The 27,858-nt window shown below is 45.6% G+C and overlaps 2 protein-coding genes and 1 pseudogene across 5 annotated transcripts in view; 2 read left to right on the forward strand and 1 right to left on the reverse strand.

Moving 5' to 3' along the window:
- HERC3 (HECT and RLD domain containing E3 ubiquitin protein ligase 3) overlaps positions 1 to 16,100 on the forward strand; it is a 44,037-nt gene extending 27,937 nt beyond the window's left edge. For 2 of the 3 annotated variants that reach the window (XM_036382083.2, XM_054514529.1), the window contains 14 exons: positions 971 to 1,082; positions 1,597 to 1,786; positions 2,912 to 3,075; positions 3,516 to 3,629; positions 4,892 to 4,915; positions 5,027 to 5,116; positions 5,992 to 6,162; positions 6,810 to 6,953; positions 8,230 to 8,396; positions 9,496 to 9,562; positions 10,682 to 10,764; positions 12,828 to 13,011; positions 13,719 to 13,821; positions 14,297 to 16,100. In XM_036382083.2, the coding sequence (XP_036237976.1) occupies positions 971 to 1,082; positions 1,597 to 1,786; positions 2,912 to 3,075; positions 3,516 to 3,629; positions 4,892 to 4,915; positions 5,027 to 5,116; positions 5,992 to 6,162; positions 6,810 to 6,953; positions 8,230 to 8,396; positions 9,496 to 9,562; positions 10,682 to 10,764; positions 12,828 to 13,011; positions 13,719 to 13,821; positions 14,297 to 14,505 (1,822 nt within the window). In that variant the 3' untranslated portion in view covers positions 14,506 to 16,100. Of the gene's footprint in view, positions 1 to 970; positions 1,083 to 1,596; positions 1,787 to 2,911; positions 3,076 to 3,515; positions 3,630 to 4,891; positions 4,916 to 5,026; positions 5,117 to 5,991; positions 6,163 to 6,809; positions 6,954 to 8,229; positions 8,397 to 9,495; positions 9,563 to 10,681; positions 10,765 to 12,827; positions 13,012 to 13,718; positions 13,822 to 14,296 lie in introns of those variants that run through there. The other variant, XR_008508300.1, reaches the window with a different exon arrangement.
- Positions 16,101 to 18,417: 2,317 nt separating this feature from the next.
- The window catches only part of FAM13A (family with sequence similarity 13 member A), a 122,566-nt gene continuing 113,125 nt past the window's right edge, over positions 18,418 to 27,858 (reverse strand). For both annotated transcript variants that reach the window (XM_036382321.2, XM_036382320.2), the window contains one exon: positions 18,418 to 27,810. In XM_036382321.2, coding sequence (XP_036238214.2) covers positions 27,684 to 27,810 — 127 coding nt within the window. In that variant the 3' untranslated portion in view covers positions 18,418 to 27,683. The remainder of the gene's footprint in view (positions 27,811 to 27,858) is intronic.
- On the forward strand, positions 20,402 to 23,253 carry LOC118686237 (pre-mRNA-processing factor 6-like; annotated as a pseudogene).

Raw genomic sequence — 27,858 nt, forward strand, 5'->3', positions numbered from 1 at the left:
AAAACTTACTCTGAGTAATCTTTGCGTAATACATTCCAAGAGCAACTTGAAGATAGTTTGCTAATTATTCTGGTGTTTTTCTGCTTGTCCAGTGGTTTCTTCTCTAGTGTTGTGACATGTTATTGCATCAGGAGAGTTGTGTCATGTTGGTTTAAAACCCTTGTTGAGGTATGCAAGTTGCTGAGTCACTTTAAATGGTCTCACGTCTCCTTTGAATGTGGAAATGAGTGGAGTTTATGGCTTCATGAGCCAAATACAGTTGCTCTTCCACTTCAGTGGTGTCTTGGCTAGTGCAGGACTTAACTTCTAAAAAAAATATTCAACCAAGTGAATGTTAAATTCTGAAGGCTTAAATGAGGCTGTATTTAACTATGTACCTTTATACATGAAGTCTCATGTCAGGTCCACTTGACAGAAATACTCCAGTGCATCCCTCCCATGTCCTGAGGCCGTGTAGGCCTGTTTGCCTTACAGGATTGGATGGGAGAGCAGCTTTCCCATGGCTGTGTGCCTGAGCACAGCCAGCACTACCTTTGCAGAGCACAGCCCCAGGTGTGCTCTGTACCACAGTGTGTCTCTGAGGAGCTGATTCCAGCCTGGAGCCTGTGCTTTTATCGGAATAACCATTCTACAGCAGCAGGCTGTGTTCAGCTCCTCATGTGGTTACACCATCAAACTGACAAATGCATCCTGTCTTTAATAGCTACCTTCCCCTTCAGGGTGTCTAATACAGTGCTCTTAAGTCAGTGAAGGAGTCCTGGGGACACCAAAGACTTTGATGAAGTGTTTCTCTGCAAGAATCCCAGCCCTAACGGAGGCCCAGAGGAATTAGGAAGGGAGAGTCTTTGTTTCTAGTCTTATGAATTCTCTAGTGGTCATTTCTCTACTGCTTGCTCTCAGGCCGTGTCAATACTCAGGTAATGGGGTCTCTTCCTTAACCTTATGCCTGTCTGTGATTTCTGTTTTAAAGAATCGATGAACATTTTAAAACCAGTCCAAAGATCCCAGGGATTGACCTGAACTCCACGAGAGTGCTGTTTGAGAAGCTGATGAACTCCCAGCACTCTATTCTCCTAGAGCAGGTATTGCACTTCTGAGATTTGGATATTCAGAGGGGAAAATGAGGGCTGCAAGTACCAGCAGCATTGTTGGGCCAAGGTTGTATTGCAAATCTGAAATCCAGACACTTAATGATACTTCTCCTTTGACCTGAGCTGATTTTGACCTCCTCAGAAATGTCTTTTATTTAAAAACAAGTTTTATCTCATGGCATTTGTACTTGAATGTCTGCTGAAATAAACTCTGTGTATGTTTTATTTGTAGTTATTGTGTGTCTGTCAGGAGTTGAGTACTTTATGGTTGTATAACTTGGTCTAACTCAGAGAATTTCTTTCACAAGTGCAGAGCTGTGGGATGAAAACATGTATGTTCCCCTTGCCCCTTTTAGCTATAACATTTATAGCTTTAGGTTTTTTCACTCTGGGTTTGACTTTGAAAACAGGCTTTTACCATTTCATCAACCCTTAAACATCATCTACATTGTAGGTGCTCTATCCCCCAGGATAAGCTGTCTTTTTTGTTTTGTTTTCTCTCTAGATACTGAAGAGCTTTGAAAGTTTTTTGATTCCTCAGCTGTCCAGCTCTCCACCAGATGTTGAGGCAATGAGAATCTATCTGATTCTCCCAGAATTCCCACCATTCCAAGACTCCAAGTATTACATCTCTCTGACCCTTCCTCTAGCAATGGCTATTTTGCGCCTGGACACCAACCCCAGCAAAGTGCTTGGTAAGGGTCATTTAAAAATTGTTTTAATTTAGAAGTAAAATATAATTACAAAGAACACTTACTAGGGAGGTTAATCTAATTTACCATATCTACTTTACCCACATTCAGAAACTCAGTTCCAGATAAATTTGCATTTCTCTGCAGAAACATAGATTTTTATATATCATGAAGATTAAATTATCCTATTATCTTAAATTTGATCAGCTATTGATCACTTCAAAATATCTTTCTGTGTAAGGTAAAAAAAGAATACTAAATGTAATATTAAATCATTTTTTCCTCTACAAGATGCAGACAAACCTTAGTCTTTTACTAAGCTGAACACTTAAACTCTTCTCCCACTTCTAATTTTTTTAATTTCTAATATATTTTCCTCTGAGCTTATTTTAAACTGGACAGAACATATGCTGCTTAGTGATGTTAATCACATTTGTTAAGCTACTGGTGTTCTTGTTATCTTACTCTGTTTCTTAAGGCTGTCTTGTACTAAACCTGATATTATGATGTAAAATGCTATGTAGTACATTCAGACTTCCAAAAGAATCCTAGGCTCCAGCTTTTACTTTGCAGGTGATTGGCTCTAGGAAAGAAGCTAATAGTCAGTGTCCCTTCAGGGGAAAGTAAGGGTTACCTGTCCTTGGCAAAAAAGAAATCAGCCTCTCTAAAGAGGGGGAGTTAATCCTTCAGTGCGGATGTGCCAGGAGACACGGTCTGACCCTGCTAGAAAAGTCTGTGGTGCTGCAGAGAATTGCCCAGGCAGCTCTTTGCTTGTCACTCCTCTGAGACAGATGTTTGCCCACAAGATCACAGTATCCTGAATGCCAGGTACTTGAAACAGTGTCTTGAATTAAAGACTGAAAAACTTCCAATTCAGGCTCTCACCCTGATCAGGGTTTGGGCTGGCTACTAACTGGTGTGGCTGAGTAGGAGTGGAAAGGGAGAAGCTTTTCAGTTTCTGGTGTTTCAATGACTCTGCCTCAATTTCCTGTTGCTTACAGCTAGGGCAGGAATAGGGAGGTTTTTTGAAAGAGTCTTCAGGTGTATTCCCCTTTTTTTCTTGTGTAACCCCTTATTTAGGGGATACTCTGGCCTTTGAGGTTTATGTTGATGTCCTCTGCTTTCCAGATAACTGGTGGTCTCAGGTGTGCCCACGATACTTCCTCAGGCTTGTGGACCTCTACAAAGGTGCAGTGGTTTACCTCCTCAGTGGAAGGAAGACGCTGCTGATCCCAGTCCTGTTCAGCAGCTACATTACAGCTGCTCTCAGGCTTCTGGAGAAACTCCACAAGGTGAGAGGAGAGCCTGGGTATGTGTTGGCTCAAGATGATTCAGTCCCGTCTGCCTTGGGCAGTCGTGAGCTGTCTGTCCAGTCACAGCGTGGGCGAGATGTTACTGGCTTTCCCGAGTCCAAGGTTCTTGAAGATTGTTTAATCCTGTCTCAAAGACTAGAAATAAAGTTACCCTAGAGAATGGTGTCACAAACACCTGTCCCTTGATGGTCTCTGCTGTCACTGTGTTGTTGCAGGGTGGTTGGGTGAGGAGGAGGGGGAACTAAAGTAAGTTATAAAGAGGTTCTATTTGATTCTTCTTGGTTTGTGCCAAAATATAAGAGATTGTGTATTGTTGGTAGAACATTCTGGGTCTTTTTGTTGCATAATTGAATTTATGAAAGCAAACCTGAAAAATATGTTAAAATATGTCAAATATTTCCATCTGTTCTCTTCACTAGGTGAATCAGAAGGTTAAACACGTGGAATATGATAAGTTTTATATCCCTGAGATTTCCAGCTTGGTGGACATTCAGGAGGATTATCTCATGTGGTTTTTGCACCAGGCTGGAATGGTAAGAGGTTTTATGTATAGTCATGAAATAGCTGTCCATGTTTGTGTCTCTGGCTGTGGATCTGTATTTCCAATATCCTTAATCAGAACATAATGTATTCAGTATAGGAGCTTCTATATGTTAAATATCTCAGATCTGAGTGCTTTACAAAATTGACCTAAAAATAAAAAGGCTGTCAAAAGAGTTGGAGCTAGCAATATTTAACCAAAGCTTGCAACAGACTCTGTAATTGTTCATGTGAATTCCATTCAGTCTTTGCACGAGGTGATTAATTCAGTCACTGGATCCTTTTAATGTAATCAAGACCTCAGGAGCCAAGTCCTGTATTCTAAAATTATAATTTTTGCCCTTTACTTCTGCTGTTTAGGCAGGTATTGTGAATAATGTAGCCAGTGATGTTAAAATGTTGCTCTGTAAGAGGAGGCAGTGTGGCGTTCTGGCTAGGGGACTGAACCAAGCCTCAAGAGATGTGGGTTCTGTTCCTGGCTCTTCCAGTAACCTGCTGGGTGATCTTGGGTAAGACCCTTCACCTCTTTTATGTCTCACTTTCCCATCTGTAAGAAAGGAGATAACTAAACTGAGGGCTGGAATATGCTGTGTGGGAACCCAGTGAGATTATTTAATCATAGCAAGGAAAGAAATCTCAAGTGTAAAGAAACCACCAAAAAGCATCTGCTGAGGGGTGCTGCAAGAGTAAAACCTGACTGTAGTGATAACTTTTGTGTGTGTTTTCATGGGCTTTGTAAGTGTTGTGTGTGCTGTGCCCCCATCTTCTACTTTCCATCATTTAAACAGTGCTGCTGTGTGCTTACCTTTAGTGAGCAGAACAATAAAGTACTGACTTAAATTTTTGTAAGGGATAGTTAAAAATGTGCCAATATGCCTAATGATGAGTAACTTGCATTGCAGGGGTGTTCTTGTATCACCAGGTAGTGGCCTTATGATCTCTCCTATTGTTTCATATGGTTTATGCATTTGTTGTTCTTCATAAGAGCAAGTTTCACCCATGGCAGACCAACACAGGATTCTATGCCAGTCAGTTCTCTTAGTAACGTTTGATGTTCATGTTTTCAATTAGACTTGTACATTTTCTTGAGAAGGAAGTTCCCATGCTTTTCTTTAAGAGAAAGAAAAATGGGTTGTTGGTCCCAAAGAGGAAAATGTACTTTGGGTCACCTTTGGACTAGTCCATTCAAAAAAATCCACGAGACACAAAATTGAAAGAGTAAAAAGATTTTCATACTTCTCTTTTTCTTTCACAGAAAGTAAGGCCGTCCATCATGCAGGTAAGAAAATTGTTTAAAGATTGTTCTTATTTAAATTATTAAATTGTTCTTATTTAAAGAAGTGCTCTGGAACCTGTGGATAGGAACAGGTCTTGCCTGTCTTTCTTGCAGGATGCTGTGACTCTCTGCTCTTACCCTTTCATCTTTGATGCTCAAGCTAAGACCAAGATGTTACAGACAGATGCAGAATTACAGATGCAGGTAATCATTCTCTCTCCCAATTTTTCTGACACATTTCTTTTTCTCTGCTTTTTTGCAATGGTGCCTGCATGGAAAGGGTGTTAACTGGGAGCTGGTGTGTGCAACAGTTTATTGTTTCCATGATACAGGAGAGCAGTGTAGCTGGAGAACCTCTTTGCCCTGGATACTGCAGAGGCAGTGCTTGGTGTCTTTCCCTTCAAAATGTTTGTCTGGCAACATCAGGGCTGCCAGATGTGAATGTGATGAAAATTTAAACTGTACAGGGAAGGAGTAGTTATGATATGGTATTTATGATAATCCAAGGATGAGGAGTAAGGAGAGGAGCTGTAAGACTGGATAAGTAGACAGACGTTCAGGTAAGTGGACACTTGTTTTGAAATTTCTGCCTGCTGCAGGAGTGGTTGTTCCCTCTAACAATGAGGTGAGTGTTGTAGACCAGCTGCTGATGCTGTTTGTGGCAGCAGCTGTTGCCAGCAGCCCACTCACCCAGGGGCAGTGAGGGGCACATCCCAGGGCCCTCCAGGAGTGTGCTGACAGTGAGTGCCCAGCTCCTGCACCCTGTAGGTGGCAGCCAAGCCAGCTCACAGCCAGGCTGTGACAAGAGCAGCTGGCCTCTGTGCCAATGGAATGTCCCTGCACCAGGCACTGCTCACACAGGTGCCTCCTGAGACTGGCACAGCGTTGGGCACTGGGACCTGTGTAAGCAGGGCATACAGGCACACACACAGTACAGAGGGGGCATGGGATTCTTCAGCCCTGGAGAAACCAAAAAGGCAGAAAGGAACACCAGGCATGTAGTTGTTAACTGTTTTCCTTTCATAGGGAGAAAAAAAGGCTTAGGCATAGGCCGTTTTTCACTTCTCTTTTATTTACAGGTTGCAATAAATGGTGCAAATTTGCAGAATGTCTTCATGCTTCTCACCCTGGAGCCTCTGCTGGCCAGAAGCCCTTTTCTGGTACTTCATGTTCGCAGGAGTAACTTAGTTGGTGATGCTTTAAGGGAGTTGAGCATCCATTCAGACATTGACTTGAAAAAACCTCTCAAAGTAAGTCTCCCCCGTATCTTTAGCACCCTCTTATTTAGCAAACATTTCTGCAGCCTTTCAGCCATTCCCATTACCTCTTCACCAGTGTGCAGTAACTTCTCCATAGGTGTTGCACACAGGAACATTTGGTCTAGTCAGTGCAAGGATTGAGTCTTTTTTCTGACCCCTGGAGTTCTTTGGCAGTGGATAGTTTACAAGAAGGCAGGCACAGGGTTTGCTCTCTTCTCCTGGTGTGTTGAGTGTACAAGGGCCAGGGGAGGAAGCATTTTGTGATGTTATGCAATCTCTGTTTTGCCCTTCTGCAGGAGCAGGCTGTTGACAATAGGATGTGTTTAATCTCTGAGAGATTGCCACAATCTTCAGTAGCTGCTGTCATGCTGCTGCTTTGATTGTTGGGATGACAGGTGGTTATTTGTGGTTTGCATGAGGATTTAAACGTTCTCAAAATACCTGATTTGCCACCTCTGTTCCCTTTCTGTCCCTGCAGGCAGAGCACTGAAATGAGCTCGTGGGTTGCCATGGGTTTGGGCATGTTGGTCATATTGCTTTGCCTGGCTCTCAGTTAGAGAGAGGTCTCATTCACTCAGCTCTGCATCCCCTGCATCTCTCAGCTCTGCATCCCTGTCACTGGCCTGCTTTTTCTGCAGGTCATCTTTGATGGTGAGGAAGCTGTTGATGCTGGAGGAGTGACAAAGGAATTTTTCCTCCTGTTGTTGAAAGAACTGCTCAACCCCATCTATGGCATGTTCACCTACTACCCAGAGTCAAACCTGCTGTGGTTTTCAGACACGGTAAGCCCTTGCCCTCCGTACATGAAGGTTGGAATAATATGCTGCATTTAAATGACAAGGAAGTTAGTGGCAAACTACAGGAAAGAAATGTTCTTCCTCTCATTTCCTGCTCATGATACAATGTGAACTCTCTTTTCAGTTAGTGTAAATAGGTCCATTAACCTTAGTAGAAATGGTGATGGTTGTGCCTGTTAAAGAGTTGGCTCTCTCTCTTTTTTCTTACCTTTAATAAAACTTGTATTAAGAGTCAGGTGACAGGTAATAGAGCTCTTATTATCATGAGTGTGGTGGTCATGAGAGGTTTAGGTGGTAATGGCATTAGAGTTCTGTGCCTCCCTTGCTGTTCACATAATTGCAGCCAATCCACTTAGCCATGCATCACTATCACCTTCAGGATCTAAAGTTGTTAATGCTTTATATGAGGAGGCTCTTAAGCAGCAAGGAACATGGCTTGTAGTGGAAGGTTGTTGGCTTTGGAAGAGTATGCAGTGCAAGATCTGTACCTGTCAGATGGCTGGAGATGATGGTTTATGTCCTTTTTCTCACCTCCATAGGTAGCAAGGTGGGAAATTACATGGCTAGCCTTCTCTTGAGGTGTGGCTGTCCTGCTGGAGGGATTACAGGGAAGGAAATGGCCTAGTACCTTCAGTAACTTGTGAACAGTATTACAGAGCATTCACTCCTAATGCCAGTGCTATAAAACAATCTTTTGTCACCAGGAGTGATGACAGTGTAAGCACTGAAAATGAGTCGTGTGTTGGGAACATTTAATGAACGTGGGCAGCCAGTCTGTGACTGACACAGCAGTGAGAGTCAGTGTGTGAGGAGAAGGAGGCCTGTGCTAGCACCTCTGCTGCTGTGTCTGCCTGGCTGGAACTGTGCTGATGCAAAAGCTTTTAATAGAAAATAGGGTGGGTAACAGGGAGAGGATTGTTAACACATTTTCTTGCAGTACATAGACAGTAAACACTGAAGCACTGTTAGTGTCTAAACACAGAGGTGTTTAAAAAGGAATTAAAAGGCAGGTAAGGTGGAAAGCTGCTGTTTCTACAGTGATCATGGCTTACAAAATAATAGAGCATGGTTTTTGAAGCTTCCATTTCTGTGCCACACACCACCAACAAATTTACAACCAAAGTGGCACCTGATGGCAGCTCTCTGACTCTGTCCCAGTTGGAAAAGCAGGGTCTGGCTTTTTAGTGCATGTAGGAAAGGGTACTGTGCATTGCACCAGTGACAGTCTGTCTCATCAGGATTTCTCTGTGTGGTTTTGCAGTGTTTTGTAGAACACAACTGGTTTCACTTGATTGGCATCATATGTGGTCTTGCAATCTACAATTTCACAGTGGTAGACCTTCACTTTCCCTTGGCTCTGTACAAAAAACTCTTGAACGTGAAGCCCTGCCTAGAGGATTTGAAGGAGCTGTCCCCTACAGAAGGAAGGTATGAAAATCAAAATTTGCAGCTTTTCTGGAAAGTAGACCATCCAGCTAAGAACAGGAAGTGCCAAACTAGATAAAAGCTGATGAATAAAACACCTCCTGATCCTTTTGAGTAACTGATCAATTTGGGTGACTGTGAAAACATATGAGCTGGTGGTGGATTTTGTGTATGACTTCTCTCCCACAGGCTATTGGATCAGTCTGCTTAGGCTCCCACCCTCCTGACCCCAGAAAGTGGGTACCAACACAGCCAAAGGACACCTCCCACACCCCCTTTGGAGAGCAGGAGTGGAAGCCTGGCCCTGCCCTGTGGCTGTGTGTGTGATCCAGATCCCAGCCTCAGCCTTTCCCCTCAAGCTAGGCTCAGACTAGCAAGCAGGGAATTGTGTGTAGGGCTGTGAATCATCCCATCCATGAGCCAGAGCAGCTCTGCCTGCTCCCATGACAGGAAGAAGTTGAGTGGAGTGAAAGAATTATTTTTCTAAGTGATATATTGAATCTTTTCTACCTAAGTGCATAGGGATACTGGTTCCCCCCTGACACTCAGAAGTTAAGATTCCACTGTCTGGCAGCTGTCTTATTTCTGTTTCTGAGTTGCCATCTGATTCATCTACACAAAGTGACAGCTGTATTTATCAATAATGAGGTAAAATGCCAGGAAGACAGCAGCAGGATTTTGGGGGGTAGCAGAATATTTTCTATATGATGAGCATACAGATACAGTCCATCTCTGTCTCTTCCTCTATTCCCTCAGACCTTTGTGTGGTGATGACATAGAATTACAACTTTAGAACTAGGAATGTGATTCTGTTCCAAAGCCAGGATCATTAAACTAGGTAGATCCATGAACTAGGTAGTCATAGACTGTATTGATAGTTTCGGTGGACTGGCATCTGTCCTGCTTCTAACAAAGCATCTCTTTAATTGGGGAGTATTTCTTTCTTACTCCTCCAGATGACTCAGATTCTCTCTCTTGCACTCTTACTAGCCAGATGTATGATGCTGTTTACTTCTGCTGAATTTGTTTTCCCTGTTAGAGGTATGGCTTTTAAAATCTCTGATTATTCTTTTCTTCATTTCTTTCCCTACTTGTTGTTTAGGAGTCTCCAGCAACTTTTAGATTACCCTGGGGAAGATGTGGAGGAGACATTCTGTTTGAATTTTACAGTAAGACACATTTGACATATCAGCTCTCTGATTACTGTGCTACAGTTGAAGCCTATCTATATTTTCATGTGTATTCTGGCTGATTCCTACATGCCTATAGCACATAGCCCATGTTGATGTTAAAATGTTCTTTGCTGTCAACTCCCTTCTTCTTTTGTATGTATGTGGTCCTAAAAACTGAGCTAGTAAGTAGATTAAGCTGAATGGTTTTCAAAACAGCCTTGTTGTCACTGTTCAAAGACCTGATGCTCTAACAGGTTGTGAGTGATGGGTTCATCTTGATCTGGATCATTTTTTGACTCTCTGTCCAAGGCCTGCCCTGGGGTAAAAACAAGGCACCATAAAACTGCTCCACACTGTGAAGAACCGTGCTGAGCAAGGAGAGGTGGTGCCCGTTTCCTTTTTGTATGAATGAGAGCACATAAACTCCCTTAGATCAAATTTACCTCTGGAGTGAGTCAGACCTGCATCTGACTGAGTCTCCTGTGGCTCGGGAGCTGTAACTTGGGATGAGACAATGAGGCCATTGTGATGGTAATGCAGGCTGTGTAAAAAAAGAATACCTTTAAAGTAACAAAAGAAACTCTTCTCCAAATTCTTTTTCACACATAAGGGCCTCTTGTCTATGACCCTTTTGCATTCTTTTCAGGTAACCAATTAGTGTACACAGTGTGCGTTTGTACTGCTGCCATCCTTGGCTGGCAGAAGCAGGAAAATGTCTGTCATTTATTCTTCCGGTGAGAGAGGATGAATTAACCCACTGAGTTTCTGTTAAAAAAGGGAGTCTTTTTATTGCCAGAACTCATGAGCTTAGTTAAAAACAGTGTTTAGTTACCAATCTCCTGGGTTTTTTTCCCCAGGAAATTTACCTAAAATAATTTTTATTCCTTTCTAAGTTCACTTTTCGACTTAATAGCAGTCTAACAGCAAATGTAGGTGATGGTGGGTGGTGAAGCACACAGTGTACTTGGAGGGGAGAACAGAGTTTCTGCACATACCATTTTCTCTGTCCCACCCTTTACATGCCAGTCCTCAGCTGTCTAAGAGGACTCTGTCTTTCTTATAGGCACATGCCCTAGAAAATACTTCTGGTAACATTAATTTCCTGGTTTTGTACAGATCTGCAGGGAAAGCTATGGTGTGACAGAGCAGAAGAACCTGATTGAAGATGGAGATAAAATTCTGGTGCAGAAGGACAACAGGCAAGTGGGGCACCTGTGGGGATGGACTCATGCTCCTGCTGAAGTCATGTGCCACAGAAACTCTGTCTGAAGGGAAATGTGGGGGCTAATTAGCAGTCACTGTGAACAAATTTTAAGACCAGTTGCTCAAAAGTTGCTGGGCACTAGTGGCACTTGAACAAAAATCAAGTTTTAATCATCTTTCCACCAATGTTTGAAAATGTATCGTGCACTTGGATTGACATCTTCCCTATAAAAGGCCTCTGTATAGACCCTTGGTTGTTTTTCTCATTTTAAGTAGACGTTTGAGACATGGTTTTGGCCCAGGTTAATACCCCTGATAGCTCAGAGGGGAACTGTATGTAACCAACAAAACTGAGCCTGTCAGACTTGTTTGTACTCCTGATTCTGGAGCTGGAAACTTTTCCTTGGGCACAGCCTGACTCCCATCCCTGATCACAGCCAGAAGTACCTGCTGTACTTGGATCCCTTTCCATTTGACTGAACACCCCAGAGTTATTACTAGCACAGCTACCATTCCCCCCCTCTTTTTTTTTTTTTTGTCCAGCTGCTGAACTATTTTCTTCCCATAATCTTCTAATTGGATTTCTACAAGTGCCTTTATTACTTGAAGTAGTGTTCACATTCTTTCTCTGCTGGCAAAACATTGTGATCCAGTGACTACTCAGCAGCATGGTTAGGGACTTGTACTAGGATTGCTGAAGACCTTGCTGGCAAGGCTGGAGATGAAGTAATTTCCTATTAATCTGATTATTTAAAAGGGTTTTTAATGTGTCTGAAGCCATTGCAATAGCAAAAGCTTTGTCTGTGTTACTTCTTACCTACTTTGCTACTGCCCAAAGTGGTGCAATTACACAGCTAAAGAGCTGCCTCCATGCCAAACCCACATGGGTTTCTGTCTCCCTGCAAAGAGAAGATGGATTTCAGGTAAAACGGAGGAGTGTTTAACCTACCCCTGCAACAGTGAAGGAAAGATAAAAATGCCAGTGTTAAAACCCTTTAGGTTTTTAGGTTGGGCATATACATTCAAAAGAGAACCTGCCTTTTCTTTAACTGTGTGCCATCCAGTACAAAGGAACACTTGGGAAGAGCACCAGGGTTAACTACTGGAACTGTGTTTATTAAGTCAGGATAGGAAACAAGGGAAGAAAATCCTTAAGGAGAAAGGCTAGTATGTAGTTCCACCAGCTTAACATTCCAAAATTCAGTTGCTTTATCCTGACTGGAGTTCTGAACCCTAGCTAACCTCTAAATCCAAGTCTAGACATGACTGTCAGTTTACCTTGCAGTGCTTAATGACTTCCTCCACCTCTACATTTAGAGGCCAGGGACCAATTTGCCACCCTATGGCCTGAGTTGTTTGTTGTGTGCATGTCTGTGGGCACTGCCCTTCCCGTGTGAGGAAAGTTCATTGGGAACTGGGAATGCACAGGATTGCTGTAACTGACAAGTGCAGAGTAGGAAATGCCTGCATTTTCCCTTTGTCCTTTGGAGTTCATAAAATGCTCTTGATGCAGAGTTCATGACCGTAACAGCCAGAGAGGAATTAAGCAACAGTTCAGTGCTTAATCAGCTTGAATTTCCTTAATGCTCAGGTGACTATGGGGAAAACGAAAATAAAACAAATGCACTGGAAAATAACTCCCCCTTTGGTATATGATTTCTTAGTCCTGGTTTTTGGTTTTGTTAATCTACTTCCTTATTTCCTTTTTACTTCCTCACCTCTCCCTCGCTGCTTTTGCATAGTGCACGTGGTGAGAACTCCACCAATGGTCAAAATGTGTCTTCCAGTTGTAAGCTCCTCAACTTTACTGGTGGCAGAGAGCCTGGGGGACGTCCTGTGCCACCACTGCCAGGGAGTAAGCAGACACATGGTAGCACTTGCTGCTGAGCACTCTGTCCATGTTCAGTGACTTGGTGGGAGGAGAGCAGTGGGTTGAGCCTGCTGGAGACTCATGTTTGCAAAACACTTCACAAGCAGAAGCAGGAAAACTTGGCAGTGCTGCTGCTTAGACATGTGATTAAAAGTGCTTTCCTCTACCTACTTTCTCTCAATGCATTAGGGAAGAATTTGTCGAAGCCTATGTCAATTACATCTTCAATGTCTCCATCCACGAGTGGTACACAGCCTTTTCTACTGGCTTCCTGAAAGTGTGTGGAGGGAAGGTCCTGGAACTCTTCCAGCCCACAGAGCTCAGGGCCATGATAGTTGGAAACAGTAACTACAACTGGGAGGAACTGGAGGAGGTAAAGCTTCCCTCTTGTACTGTTTTCTATTTTGTAGGAATGTCAGGATTGTGCAGTTGCATGAGGTGGGCATTGGTCTGTGTCAGGAGATGGGATAAGCCACGATGCTTTTTTTTCCTCATGTTCCTTGTACACCTTGCTGTCACTCACATGAAAAGTTTCTCACTGTGCTGGCTTGCTACAGATAAAGCTCAGGGAGGAAATTCAGGATGAGGAATAACAGGGAGAAGGATTTCCATCTGCTTTTTTTAGGGATGAAATCTATGACCAAAGGGAGGACACAAAGGGTCTTCACCTGTAGTAAAACTCCACTGCACAAGGGCAAAAACTACAGGAGGATTCAAAGGGGAGTCTGGACACCCAGAAAGGGTTGTATCCTCTCAAAATCTGTAGACCAGCAAGTCACTCACAGTGCAGAGTGTGTGATCCTGTTCATGAGTTCAGCCTGTGAAAAGGCACTCCAGAAATGGCTCTCCACACTTGTAATTAGCTGAAAAGCAGAAGGCTAATGTCTGCCTTCCTCACATTGGCAGAGAACCCTTGCCATGTCTTTGAGCCATGCCATTGCCCATCACCCATCCTGTGTTCCCTTTCAAAGCTATCAGGCACAGATCTAATGTCAGATACTAGAAAAGATCAGGTCTGAGTTCTGCTCAGTCTTTGCTTTCTGGTGCCAGCTGAAAATGTGGTATTTTCGTTTTTAATAGAGTGCTGTCTATAAGGGAGACTACACTGCCACACACCCAACTGTGAGAATGTTCTGGGAGACCTTCCATGAATTTCCCTTGGAAAAAAAGAAGAAATTTCTCTGTAAGTATCTTGCAGAGGTGCAGCATCTCCTGGAACTGAAAGACTTGGGTGGGAGTGGCTGCAGAGCTTCATTGCATTGATTTGGGTGATCCAGCATGAGTGACAATATCAGCTGGTCAGAGCTGGGGCTTCCCTCTATTGTGGCTTTTTCCCTTCTCTCCTGGCCACCTAGCTGGCTGTAGGTGGCCCTGCTTGAGCATGAGGTTGGGCCCAAGGACCTTGAGAGGTCCCTTCAACCTCAGCCACTCAGATTCTGTGATGGATAAAGGATAAGATGGATCAAGGCCAGTGTTCCTGCCTGGCACTGACCTTGCTGTGCTGCAGCTCCCCTGGGAGCCAGCTAGGCGCTGGCATGGACTCCAGTCAGGGTTTCAGCTCCTTCAGGCAGGTGGGGCTGAACTTTGCTGTGCGTGCAGCCCCAATGGGAGGTCCCTCAGCTGTCCCACCTGTCCAGCCTCCCTTGTTCCTCTTGCAGTGTTCCTGACGGGCAGCGACCGCATCCCCATCTACGGCATGTCCAGCCTGCGCATCATCATCCAGTCGACGCCCAGCGGGGAGCAGTACCTGCCCGTGGCCCACACCTGCTACAACCTGCTGGACCTGCCCAAGTACAGCAGCAAGGAGATCCTCAGCGCCCGCCTCGTGCAGGCCATCGACCACTATGAGGGCTTCAGCTTGGCCTGACCCCCCCTGCGGGGCCAGCGTGGACTCCTGGGTGCTGAGCAGCAGAACGATGGGCTTGGGATTTATTTTTGTAAGGGAATAGATCTGAACTACTTTTTTTTTCTTTTTTTTCTTTTTTTTTTTTGTTGGGGGGGTGGGTAAATATAAATAATAATAATAATAATAATAGAGATGATGCAGTCTCAGCCTGATGCTGCCAGCAGGGAGAGGCTCTTGCTTTTGAATTTTTTCATCTACTGAACCAAACCAGTTCAGTGGGCATTTCTGTTGTTTCCCCTCCAACCTTACATCACTGCCCTCCTGGCAATTCCTTGTAGTTTGCTTTTGTTGCCCCCATACACAAACACTCTTACCTCTTCTTTTAGTTCAGTTGAAATATTTTGATGTCCCTTGCATTTAGGGTATGGTGGAAACAGGATGAAATAGCGATCTCCTCTTTGAAAAGCTGTGATTTCCCCCCACCCTTTTTTCCTCCCTTTTTAAATGCAAGCTGGTTCTTGCTTGCTTTGAATGGAAATACCTCCTCTGCCCTTCAGTCCTTGGTGGATGGTACTGGGCTGGGATGTCATTTGTGACCCCAGAGCGGTGCATTAGTGATGTTCCATCTGTTTGCACCAGGATGTCTCATGGAAAATATGGTAGCTTACAGAGGTTGGCTTGTTTTTCCTCACTTGTCATGAAATTTGTTTTCAGGATCCTCAAAGAAGCCTCAGAATCCCTCTGGAGTGGGGTTTGTGTTCAGGCTTGTGGAAGGACAAACCCTGCCTATCACAGCAGGTTTCTCTAAATTCCTCCCTCATGTTGTGTTTCTGTCCTGGCAAGTCTGCAGCCTGGGTGGGTGGGCTGCCCTCTTTTTCCATCCCAACAGCCCTGCTACTCCAATGCCAGGTGAGATGGCTGCTTTTACTGCTGCCACCTTTGTCCAGAGGAGCTGTGTGTGTGGCTGTTTGAGTGCAGGGGTGTGTGAGCGTGGGAGGTGTGTGCAATCTCTCCAGTCTCATCCGGTGAGGTCAAAGAAAGGAGTAGGAGATCCCCATTTGAGGGATAGCCCCCTGTCTGGAGATCTTTGCAGTTAGGCTTATTATTTTGCTGTTTGAGAACAGCCCTCTCACTTGGCAGCTGTTTTGCCAGGGGGCCTGAAGGACAATCTGTGTGAATTAGACTGAAAATATAGAAAAATCTCTACTTAAATCTATCCTGTATGATTGGAGAGCTTTTGTCCTCTTTTCCTCAGTCTCACTGCCCCATTAAGTGAAGTTTGAATGATTTTTCTCCTTTCTCCCATGCCATTTTTCAGATCTTGATGTAAATCTCATTTTAACCCTAGGGTGGTTTTGACATTGACTTGTTATTAGGACATAGTATTTATGCACCATGTTCAATTTACAGTATTGAACTTTGCACCTCGTAACAAAAGGTTTTAGGCTTCTGGATTGTTCTTTTTTTTTAAAGACGAGCTGGGGGCTACATTGAGAGCCCCCCAGCCTCTTTCTAATGCAGCATTGAAGACAAATATACAATTATATCAAATGTTTATTTTCGATGTGTGTGTACATAGTACAGTATTATGCAATAAATTTGATGTTTAATTCTGATGGAGTGGCTGCCTTTCCCTGTCGGGGAGCAAAGGAGAGGCTGCTCCAGGCACCAGCACAGCCTCTCCCCCTGTCCTGTCTTAGACAAAAGGAAGTCCTCCAAGGAAGAGCTTGGACTTGGGACCAGCCTTCAGTCGTTCCATCAATGCATATGTGGCTAGGCACATATATTGCACATATTTATTTGTTTAGGTGGATGGATCATATGTAGACACAGGAGTCTGCACATATCCTCTTACATACCGTGTAATGTGTTATCTTGGTTTGGAAAGACAGGTGTCTGCTAAGGAAGGCAGGAGCCTCCCCTGAAATGGAGAATGTCAACCCTCCCCACCCCTCCGAATTGCTATAAATTTTAAATTAAGGGGGCTCTCAGGCAAAAATATGGGAGCAGGAAATAACAGTTCTTTAATAGGGAAAAAGAAAAAAAAAAACAAAAACAATGCAGTACACTAGAACAACACTGACAGAGTCAGAACCCAACCTGACACCCTGTGGGTCAGGGTGTTGGTGGCAGTCCAATTGGAAATGTGGCTGCAGCCCTCCTGAAGACGTGTGGTTCTGTTGGAGCTAGGGGAATCTGTAGAGAAGGATATATTCTTTCTCTGAAGATCCAGTGGAAGAAGAGGCAGCTGCTGTTTCTCTGGGGAATCCCATGGAGAAAGCCGTGCTGGTGTCTCAAAAATTTCTGGGTTGTATCTGGGTAGCAATGCTTGGCTCCTCTCTCTGGGCGGAGCATCTCACAATAGAATGTTATAGTTCTTATCAGTCATGCAGTGACATTCAATAGTCTGTTATCAGCAATGTCCCCTCTCCAGGGAGGTGTGAATGTGGTCACTCAGAGAGATAAAGCAAACTGTCCAATTGACAAAGGGAATCTGCCATACAGATGGTAATGGAAAACAACTTGCATTGCAATCTTCAACATGTGTGCATGTTACTGTGTGACCTGTGTTATTGTGTAAGGTCTAGCCACTGTTGTATCTAGTGTGTATAGTCTATATTTTGTACATAGTAGGGTTGCATTATTGTAGATAACACGTATTACACTAGAGAGGTAAGTGTGCATATATTTTATATATTACATAAATGCAAAATGTGTGTATATTTATATTTGTACATCAGATATCTTTTCCAGTAGCAAGTGTCAGCCCTGTTTAGCTGAAGAGGGGGAGGCAGGAAGGGCCAGGGCTGCTGAGGACTTTATGAGCCACTTTATTGGGCTGAGCCATCTTTGGCAGCATCCCACACAGAACAGAAGCTGTCACCAAACACCTGCAGTCAAAATAGTTGTATTTTCTTGTTTTATACAAAACACAAAGCGTACACATAATGTTTTTCAATCTATTTATGTTTAAAAGGACACCATTGATTCAATTTGAAGTTGCTGTTACTTAAATCATGTAAACAGACCCGAGCCTAGAGTCACTGAGATGTCATTAGCTGGAGAATGCATTTCCAAGTTGCTTTTGTACACCAAATGCAGTCTGAAGAAAAGGGATTGTTAACATTTTTTTTTTCAGTCAGGTACCCACACCTACCCTGCTACTTTCTTCTGCACTCAGCAACCCCAGTATTTGCTGTATACCAAGTTATTTGCAAAATTATGTGTTGTTTGATATCTGTTACTCTAGGAGCTGGCTCCCTGCATGCAGGTGTCCAAAGGGAAGCACAAGGATCATACATACACTTGCTGACCATACAAGGTCCAGCAAGTGTTCCACTCTCCATGCTGTGAGTGACCATGCAGGTTGGTGAAACTTGACTGCCCTCTCCAAGAGCTGGAGATGTCAATCCACTCCAGTCTCCAAAGGCAAGAACTTTTTCCATGAATCTTCTAAATGTAGAGTACCAAGACATGCAGTGGGGGTGTGGGGTGAGGTGTCCAATTTGGACTCACAGAGCCAATTCCTGTGTCTTCCACCCCAAGCAAAGGGCCTCTGACACCGTATGCACCCAAACCCTGGGCACCCAAACCCTGGTGAACACCTGAGGGAGAAACAGGAGGAGCCCAGGAAATCCTGCTTAATTGTGCTACACCAGGCTCACTCTGTCCCATTTACTCCCCTTCTACCACCTGTGGGTTACTTTGTGTTTCTCCTGACATTTCATTTTGTACTTCTCCCTGCAGACATTTTTTTTTTACCCAACCTGTAACAGTTTTGTTCTGGTTGCCCAGCTCTCAACTGGGCAGCAGCAGTCAATCACTGACTTGCAAACAGCTCCAAAGACAGCTCCTCAGGCAGGAGGATGGCCGGCAACACTTACCCTCTGAAACTGCCATGCACCAAAAATAACAACCAGTGCATCAGCAGAATGATTAAAAGAAAAATGCTTTAATTTCACTGCCCGTAACAGAAACATCCATTATTCAACTGTTTACTCAGGAATAAGCAGAACAAAATCAAATGCAGCTTGTTAGAATGACAAGTTTTCCCTCTGTCTTCCACTCCTGCAATCTTATTTGGTGCACAACCCATGCATGGCCAGCATTTGCATTTTAATGATTTATCATACCACAATGTGGTAACACAGACACGTGTCCAAGGCTGCCCCGTGGATGGGAAGCCCAACAGACCCTACTGCCATCCTCCAGCAGACAGCTTTGTTCTAGTGACATGGAAAGAGGTTGTCTTACACTAAACAGCTTATTTATATCTCATAAAGTACAATTTTGTACTGTATTTCACACCTTTTAAAAAGCACACTCATGTGTTTAATGTTCTCCAGTTAATAATCACTGATGTTGGCACAGGCAAATCATCAAACAAAATGCACAGCTCTTGCTTAGATTGACCTGGTGTGGTGGGGCAAACATAATTTCTGGCTATTTGAGGTCAGTGGGAAGTTAAATCATCTGTGTGAGATAAAGACAATGTTTTAGTGCTCAGGAGTCCTCCTCCTGTGCAGGTGTGGGAGGGGAGTCACAGCATCTGCAAAGCCAGGACACAGTTCAGCATTGGCACGTGTATTTCCAGGACTGGAATTCCAAAATTCACTTATTTCTGATAATCTTTTCTAGCAGTTCCCTTCACAAGGAGGCAGCTGAAGTTTTGCTTTGTTTTTGCCACAGGAAAGGACTTGAACAGTTCAAAAAGAAAGATGGCTAGGTGTGTTTTTTTTTTCTTTTAATGTACAATTTCTTCTAATAGGTTTTGTTATTTTTAGCTTTCAAAGTTCAAAAATATAAACTCTCTAAAGTGCATAACTGTACTTACATTTCATAGAAACTATCTGAAATTCTAGCAATATACTATGTAAACAGCAGTAACTAAGCATCAGAAAATGCTACAACCTCATCAGTTTAAAAGTAAAAGGGACTGTTTCCTACGTATCATTTATCAAGATTTGTCAGGGGAAAAACCCAGCTGTTGGGGGTGTCTCAGGCTGCAATGCATTATTGTAACCAAAAGTATTTATGCTATGACCAACTGTTAAAACCAGGTGGGGCAGTATTCTTTATCTCTTCCAAGACCCATCCTCCCTCCAGGGGGATAGCTTCTGTTAATGGCCCATTGAGTCTTACAGCATGACTGATAAAATCACATCCTCCCATTGTGAGATGCTTCACCCAGTGGGAGGAGCCAAGCATTCCTGCCTGGATATAATCTGATATTTGGAGCACTACAAGCAGCCTTTTTCCACTGGATTCCCAGGGGAAGACCAGGCCTATCTACACCACCACTGGACCTTCAGAGGAAAACACCCTTCTCCAGGATCACTGCTTCAACAGAACCACATCTGTTGCTCCAGGAGGACTGCAGCCACCATTCCAATTGGACTGCTTACTAACACCGTGACCCACAGGGTGTCAGGTTGTATTGTGACTCTGTCAGTGTTTTTGCACTACTGCATTTTATTTTAATTCTCCTAGCAAATTGTAGTTCTGACTTGGAGTCTCCCACTGGTTTGCTTTCAGATGTTCACAAGGGGTTCGGTTTCTTTCCTTTTGTTCCTTTTTACTTACAGAATTTTTTCCCCCTAAGTTCCTAGGAAATATTAACGACTGGGTTATTCAGATAAACAGGATACTTAAAGAAAACAAAAGACTTGGCCAGGCTCTAGGGGAGGAGGGCATCTGGTTGCACATCTGTTATCTGGGAGTTTCCCTCTGAGGGGCAGAGATCGGGCAGGTAAAAGACGGGGCTGGGGCAGCTGCTGGCTCTGGGCTTCAGAGGGCGGTCGGAGCTGCTGTTTGGGGAAGGGAATTAGCTCCTGCTGCTGCTTCTGCTGCCACTTTCCCGGCTGCCTCTCCTGGCTCTGCTCTGGTCTGCCTTTGCTCCTACCTCACCACCACCATCATGAACAAGAAGAAGAAGCTGTTCCTGGGCATGCCTACGCCCCTGGGCTACCTGCCAGGTCTGGGCTGTGGAGCCACGGGTTTCACCACCCGCTCTGATATTGGCACTGCCCGTGATGCCAACAACCCCGTAGGCGACTGGCATGCCCTGCTGGGCAAGAGAACTCTGGGAGACCAGATGGATGAAGAAGAACCAGAGGACAGCAGATGGTGATGATGGGGATTTGAATGACACCAACTACGATGAGTTCAATGGCTATGCTGGGAGCCTGTTCTCAAGTGGCCCCTACGAAAAAGACGATGAAGAAGCAGATGCTGTTTATGCAGCTTTGGATAAGAGGATGAATGAATGCAGGAAAGAAAGGAGGGAACAACGAGAAAAAGAGGGAATAGAAAAGTACCGTATGGAACGACCCAAAATTCAACAGCAGTTCTCAGACTTGAAACGGAAATTAGCGGAAGTTACTGAGGAGGAATGGCTGAGTATTCCCAAGGCTGGGGATGCCAGGAACAGGCAGCAGAGGAATCCTCGTTATGAGAAGCTGACTCCTGTCCCCAACAGCTTCTTTGCAAAGCATTTGCAGTCAGGGGTGAGTCACACTTCTGTGGACCTACGCCAGACACAATTTGGTGGACTGAATACTCCATATCCAGGGGGTTTGAATATTCCATACCCAGGAGGAATGACAGCAGGCTTGATGACACCTGGGACAGGTGAGTTGGATATGAGGAAGATTGGCCAAGCCAGGAACACCTTGATGGGTATGAGGCTAAGCCACGTGTCAGACTCTGTGAGTGGCTAGACTGTAGTGGACCCAAAAGGATATCTGACAGACTTGAATTCCATGATTCCCACACACGGAAGAGATATCAATGATATCAAAAAGGCCCGTTTGCTCCTGAAATCTGTCTGAGAGACCAATCCTCATCATCCACCAGCATGGATAGCATCCGCCCGACTGGAGGAGGTCACTGGCAAACTCCAGGTGGCTCGAAACCTCATCATGAAAGGAGCAGAGATGTGCCCTAAGAGTGAAGATGTTTGGTTGGAAGCTGCTCGGCTTCAGCCAGGAGATACAGCCAAGGCTGTTGTGGCCTGGGCTGCACAGCACCTGCCACAGTCTGCGCAGATCTATATCAGAGCAGCAGAGCTGGAGATAGACATCCGTGCCAAAAACCGTGTCCTTAGAAAGCCCTCGAGCATGTTCCAAACTCAGTGCCTTTGTGGAAAGCAGCTGTGGAGCTGGAGGAACCTGAGGATGCCAGGATCATGCTGAGCTGGGCTGTGGAGTGCTGTCCAACCAGTGCTGAACTGTGGCTGGCACTGGCACGGCTGGAGACGTATGAGAACGCTCGTAAAGTCCTTAACAAAGCCCGGGAGAATATCCTAATGGATCGTCACATCTGGATTACTGCTGCCAAACTGGAGGAAGCCAATGGAAATACCCAGATGGTGGAGAAAATCATTGACAGAGCCATCACATCTCTTAGGGCTAACGGTGTGGAAATCAACAGGGAGCAGTGGATACAGGATGCCGAGGAATGTGATAAAGCTGGAAGCGTGGCCACATGCCAGGCAATCATGAGAGCTGTGATTGGGATTGGGATTGAGGAAGAAGATCAGAAACATACCTGGATGGAAGATGCAGAGAGTTGTGTTGCTCATAATGCCCTGGAGTGTGCCCGAGCTGTTTATGCCTGTGCCTTGCAAGTCTTCCTGAGCAAGAAGAGTGTGTGGCTGCGAGCAGCCTACTTTGAAAAGAACCATGGAACCAGGGAATCCTTGGAGGCTATTTTGCAGAGAGCTGTTGCTCACTGTCCCAAAGCAGAGGTGCTGTGGCTCATGGGGGCCAAATCCAAGTGGCTGGCAGGAGATGTGCCAGCAGCCAGAAGCATCTTGGCCCTGGCTTTCCAGGCCAACCCCAGCAGCGAGGAGATCTGGCTGGCTGCTGTGAAGCTCGAGTCGGAAAACTGTGAGTATGAAAGAGCGAGGAGGCTGCTGACAAAGGCTCGCAGCAGTGCCCCCACAGCAAGGGTCTTCATGAAGTCTGTGAAGTTGGAATGGGTGCTTGGGAATATTGCTGCAGCCCAGGAGCTCTGTGAGGAAGCCCTGAAGCACTATGAGGGCTTCCCCAAGCTGTGGATGATGAAAGGACAAATTGAAGAACAAAAAGATCTGGTAGAGAAAGCATGGGAGGCTCATAATCAAGGGTTGAAGAATTGCCCCCATTCCATACCCCTGTGGCTTTTGCTGTCCAGGCTGGAGGAGAAAGTTGGGCAGCTGACTAGAGCAAGAGCCATCTTGGAAAAGTCTCGCTTGAAGAATCCAAAGAATCCAGACCTCTGGTTGGAGTCTGTACGCTTGGAGTACCGAGCTGGGCTGAAGAACATTGCTAACAGTCTGATAGCCAAGGCCCTGCAAGAGTGCCCCAATTCAGGAATCCTTTGGTCAGAAGCAATTTTCCTTAAAGCGCGACCGCAACGTAAGACCAGGAGTGTGGATGCTCTCAGGAAGTGTGAACGTGACCCATATGTCCTGCTGGCTGTGGCCAAGCTGTTCTGGAGTGAGCGTAAAGTAACCAAGGCCAGGGAGTGGTTCCACCATGCAGTGAAGGTAGACTCTGACCTGGGGGATGCCTGGGCCTTCTTTTACAAATTTGAGCTCCAGCACAGCACAAAGGAACAACAAGAAGAGGTGAGGAAGTGCTGTGAGAATGCTGAACCCCACCACGGAGAGCTCTGGTGTGATGTCTCCAAGGTCATAGAGAACTGGCAGAAAAAGATTGGAGAGATTCTTGTGCTTGTGGCAGCCAAGCTGGAAAATACATTCTAGAGTGTGCCGGCCTCAGCTGCCTCAGAGGTCTCTGTAGGACTTAACCTGCCCTTTCAGTGACACAGATTTTGAAGGACAGTGTTGGGGGTTAGGTTTCTTTCCTTTTGTTCCTTTTTATTTACAGAATCTTTTCGCATAAGTTGCTAGGAAACATTAACAACTGCGTACTTAAGAAAAACAAAGTGGCCAAGCTCAGGGGAGGAGGGCATCTGGTTGCCTTTCTCTAATCTGGGAGTTTCTCTCCTAGGGGAGAGATACTGTGAGAACTGGGCAGGTAAAGGGCAGGGCCAGGGCTGTCTCTCTCTCCCTCTTTTGGCTTCAGAGGAGAACAGTTGGAGCTGCTGCTTGGGAAAGGGAATTCACTGCTTCTGCTGGAGCCCAGCCCAGAGCTGCTTCTTCTGCCATGGGGTGAGCCTCTGCTTGTGAGAGCAGCCTCTGAACTGGGACCTTATTAACACTTACCTCACTAAAAGAAGGACCTATCCCCATCTGCTCAGGTGCCCAGGATCCTGAGCTCATCCCTCTCTGCCCTGCTGGGAGCTGGGCCACCTCTGTCCCACCCTCGCTGCTTCTCTGGCACTGCTCCGAGCTTTCACTGCACTGCAGCCCCGCACCCCCTGCCTGCCCAGCCATCCTGCGGTTCCAGCCACAGCTCTGGAGCTTCTAATACATCTCCTCTACCACCCCGGGATTTTTGCTCATTCCTGCTGGCCCAGCCTGCTGCTTCTGAGAGTCCTACTGGGGCACTGGGATCAGCTGCCCTGGGGGTTTCTGAAGGCTTCCATTCAAAGCACTTTTTGATCCAATCTGTCAGCCCAGTTAAGACACACCAAGGATCAGAGGAGATCCCAGCTCAGGAGATGGAAACTCAGCACCTATGAAAAGCAAAGCCCTAGGTCACCACACAAGTCCTCTGGACTGTTTGGAAATAGAAAATTCAGCCTTTGCTGGTTTTATATGGAACAAGCAATTCTGCAATTAATAAAAAACCAAACCAAGCCGTGAGTCCCCATCCCAAGTGCTTTCACTAACACATCTCTGCCTACCCCATGTCCTGGGGTGACTTTATGATGCTTGTATCCCCAGTCATCTGTTCTGTTTATGCTGGGTATTAAGTTTTACAACTTTAGGGCTGGTTCCAAGAGCAAAGGGGGTGGCAGAAGATGCACAGGGTTTGTTATCAGAAGCTGCACTGGCTGCCCCACATCCTGATCCTGGACTGTGCTGTCTGCAGAACGGATGGGGGACAGAGCTCTCTTGCTTTTTAGTTAGCTTTTAGCTAGCTGAGGCAGAGAAGTTGCCTGGACTGTGGCTTTTTCTTTTCTTGGAACTGTTCAAAACTGCTTTCGACCAAAATCTCAGAACAACACCAGGAGTTCACGCCTGTGGCCCACCCGGACTGGGACGCTGCACTCCAGCGCCAGAGGGACTGAGAGACACACAGCGAGCTGAGCTACACCCCACAAAAATGACTTTCCGAATTTGCCATCACTTCAGAACAACAAGAGGTTTTATTGTTTGGTATTGTTCATTTTTTATGTTTGTTGGTGCTTTGCTTGTTAAATAAACAGGTTTTTTCCACTTTTCTCCAAGGAAATATTTTCCCGAACCAGTTGGGGCAATTCGCCCTAAACCAGGACACCCACCCTGACTAGCAAAGGGCATGTACAGCCCATGACCACCTTTGGAAGAGTTCAAGGGATCCTGAAGAGACCAAAATAGAAGCAATTTTGGCAAGAACACACAGAGCACACATAGCAAGTGAAAGGGGATAAAGTACCTTACGTAAGTACCACAAACTAAATACAACTATTTGTGAACCCACCTGCCCTTTGATAAAGAAGGAAGGGGGAGAAGTTGTTCTGGGAGTCCTTTTGGCTCCTCTGGTGTGACATGTATGCGGCCTGGCTACAACCAACACTGGATTTCATCTTGATTATTTTTGGCTTCTGTACATTGGCAATGATCCCCTGGGGAGCTGAAGAAATCATTACAGAAGTGCCCTCCCTTGGGTATCAGGGTGGAGCCTGGCTCAGGGCAGACCAAGGGGTGCACATAAGCCTCTGGAGTGAGAGTGAGCCCAGGTGTCCCAGGATGGTGGAACTGTGAGCCCTCATGACTTGGTGTCCCTGAACTTGGGGCCTTTCTCTCCTTCAGGCAGCACCTGTTTGACATGAGCGCGTTCCTGGGGGTTAAGTTCATTTTCTTTTGTTCCTTCTTACCTACAGAATTTTTCCCATAAGTTGCTAAGAAACATTAACTACGGGGTACTTATGGGTACTTAAGAAAAACAAAGTGGCCAAGCTCAGGTATCTGTTAGCACTTCTCTCATCTGGGGGGGATTTCTCTCCAAGAGGCAGAGACACCCTGAGAACTGGGCAAGTAAAGAGGTAGGGGCAGTGGCTGGTCTTGCTCTCTCCCTCTCAGCATCAGAGAAGGACGGTCAAGCTGTTGCTCACTGTGGGGAGGATTCACTGTCACCGCCATTGCCCAGTCCTGTGTTGCTTCTTCATTTCTGGGGTGAGCCTCTGCTTGTGAGGGCAGCCACTGAACTGAGGCCTTATTAACCCTTACCTCACTAAAAAAGGCACCTATCCCCATCTGCTCAGGTGCCCAGGATCCTGAGCTAGCCCCTCTCTGCCCTGCTGGGAGCTGGGCCACCTCTGTCCGTACCCTTGCTGCTGCTTTTGCACTGCTCTGAGCTTTCACTGCACTGCAGCCCGAAACCCGTGCCTGCCCATAGTTCCAGCCAGAGCTCCAGAATATCTTCCGATACATCTCCTCTACCACCCCGGGACTGTTTTACTCATTGTTTTCTCAGAGTCCTGCTGGGGATCAGCTGCCTCAGGGTTTGTGGAGCAGCGCCTCCCTTCCCTCCATTCCCGTGTGGGCCCAGCTGCCATCACTGCGCACTCCCTGAGCTCACAGCACAGCGCCCCCTGCAGGCCCGGGGGAGTCACCGCACCTGCCCTGCCCGCCGGGAGCCAGCAGCGCCCCTGCCGGCCGTGCCCGGAACTGCACCCAGCGGGGACAGCGCTGCAGCCAAGCGAGGGGCTGGGACTGGGTTCTGCGTTCTGTTTGGTGTTAGTGCCATGTTGTTGTTTGTTTGTTTGCTTTATTATACACACTAGTAAAGAACTGTTATTCTTATCCACATATCCCTGCCTGAGACCCCCTTAATTTCAAAAATTATAATAATTCAGAGGGAGGGGGTTTACATTTTACATTCCAAGGGAGGATCCTGCCTTTCTTGGCAGATAACCTGTCTTTCAAACCAAGACACACCTGAATCAGGTGTCCCAGGACTTTCTTTTCCGAAAGTCATAAACAAATTTGGAAACAGTAAATTGTCAAAGCTTGCACTCGAGACAGGTGCCCTTTCCACAGGCAGAGCACAGCTCCATGCTCTCAGTTTCCTGTGGTATCCTCTGGGAAGAAAAGCCCATCCTCTGCTGCCACTATCAGTGTTGCTACTGCAGCCCGCACAGGAGTGATGTGCACATAAGAAGAAAATTTAGGTGAGTGAGTTTGTGGGACACCTGTGTGAACTGTTCAGCTCGGGCTCAGGTGTCTGTATCATGATGAAGCACACGTACTAATGGGGTGGGTCTTCCAGATATCTATCACATACTTGACACCAGATATTTAACCAACCATCAAAATCCCAAGGGATTCTTCTCTTCCCTTTTGCCCAAACGTGGTCTCAGTATCACCCTCCAAGCAGAACATGCTGGTAAGAACATTGGTTCCATGGCTCATTTTCTTAACCATGCCAAACATGCAGGTACTTCCTTCTACTCCGCTGGAATTTGCTATCAAAAACATGGGAAGAAAACCCAACTCAAGCCTGGGCAAAACTGCAACTCACACCAGCTCTGGCTGATGACCAGGAGATTATTACAGCATTTCTCTAGAGGAACAGAAGATGCTGGACTCCAAACAGGTCAAAAGTCTGAGCAAATCTTTACTGTAGCTACAAGAGGACAGTCTTGGTGCTGCCTCACCTAACAAGATTGGTCAGGGCACTCATCTGTTCAACTCAAGTAGAAGCTATTTGATGATTTCATTACTATTAATCCTATTTTGCCTCTTGCTATAATATCCTGGGAAAAAAGAACAGCATGGCTGGATTTGATATTCTAAATATTACAGGATCTGTAAGCAAATCAATACAGAAGGATCCCTTCAGTGCAGTCACTGAGCGCAGTGTTGTGTCTCCTACACTGGCAAACTCCATTCGGGGCATCAGGCCTGGAGAAACAGTGGGCAACAGCAAATGTAGAGAGTTACAGAAATCCACCTTTCCTCCCTCTCCCACCTCTGGGAATGACCCTTCAGTTCCCAGGGAGCTCCTCAGCTCTCCCAGTCAGGCTCCTGCTGCATCCACTTCATGCATTTGTCCGTTTGGTGTTCTCTCCTCTTTGTTTATTGGCAAAAACAATCTCCTCCTTTACATGATCTTGGAGCTAATATCTCTCTTACTGATCAGGACTTCCAGCAGCCTCAGCTTGGCCTTAACCTGCTTGTATTCATTGTACTCTTCAGCCATGGGAGTGCGGTCCTCTTTCTGCACATTCCTGGTGGGAGTGAAAGCAAACCATGAAGATTTCTGTAACAGGAAGCCT

The sequence above is a fragment of the Molothrus ater genome, chromosome 4 (genome assembly GCF_012460135.2).
Source record: "Molothrus ater isolate BHLD 08-10-18 breed brown headed cowbird chromosome 4, BPBGC_Mater_1.1, whole genome shotgun sequence".
NCBI lineage: Eukaryota > Metazoa > Chordata > Aves > Passeriformes > Icteridae > Molothrus > Molothrus ater.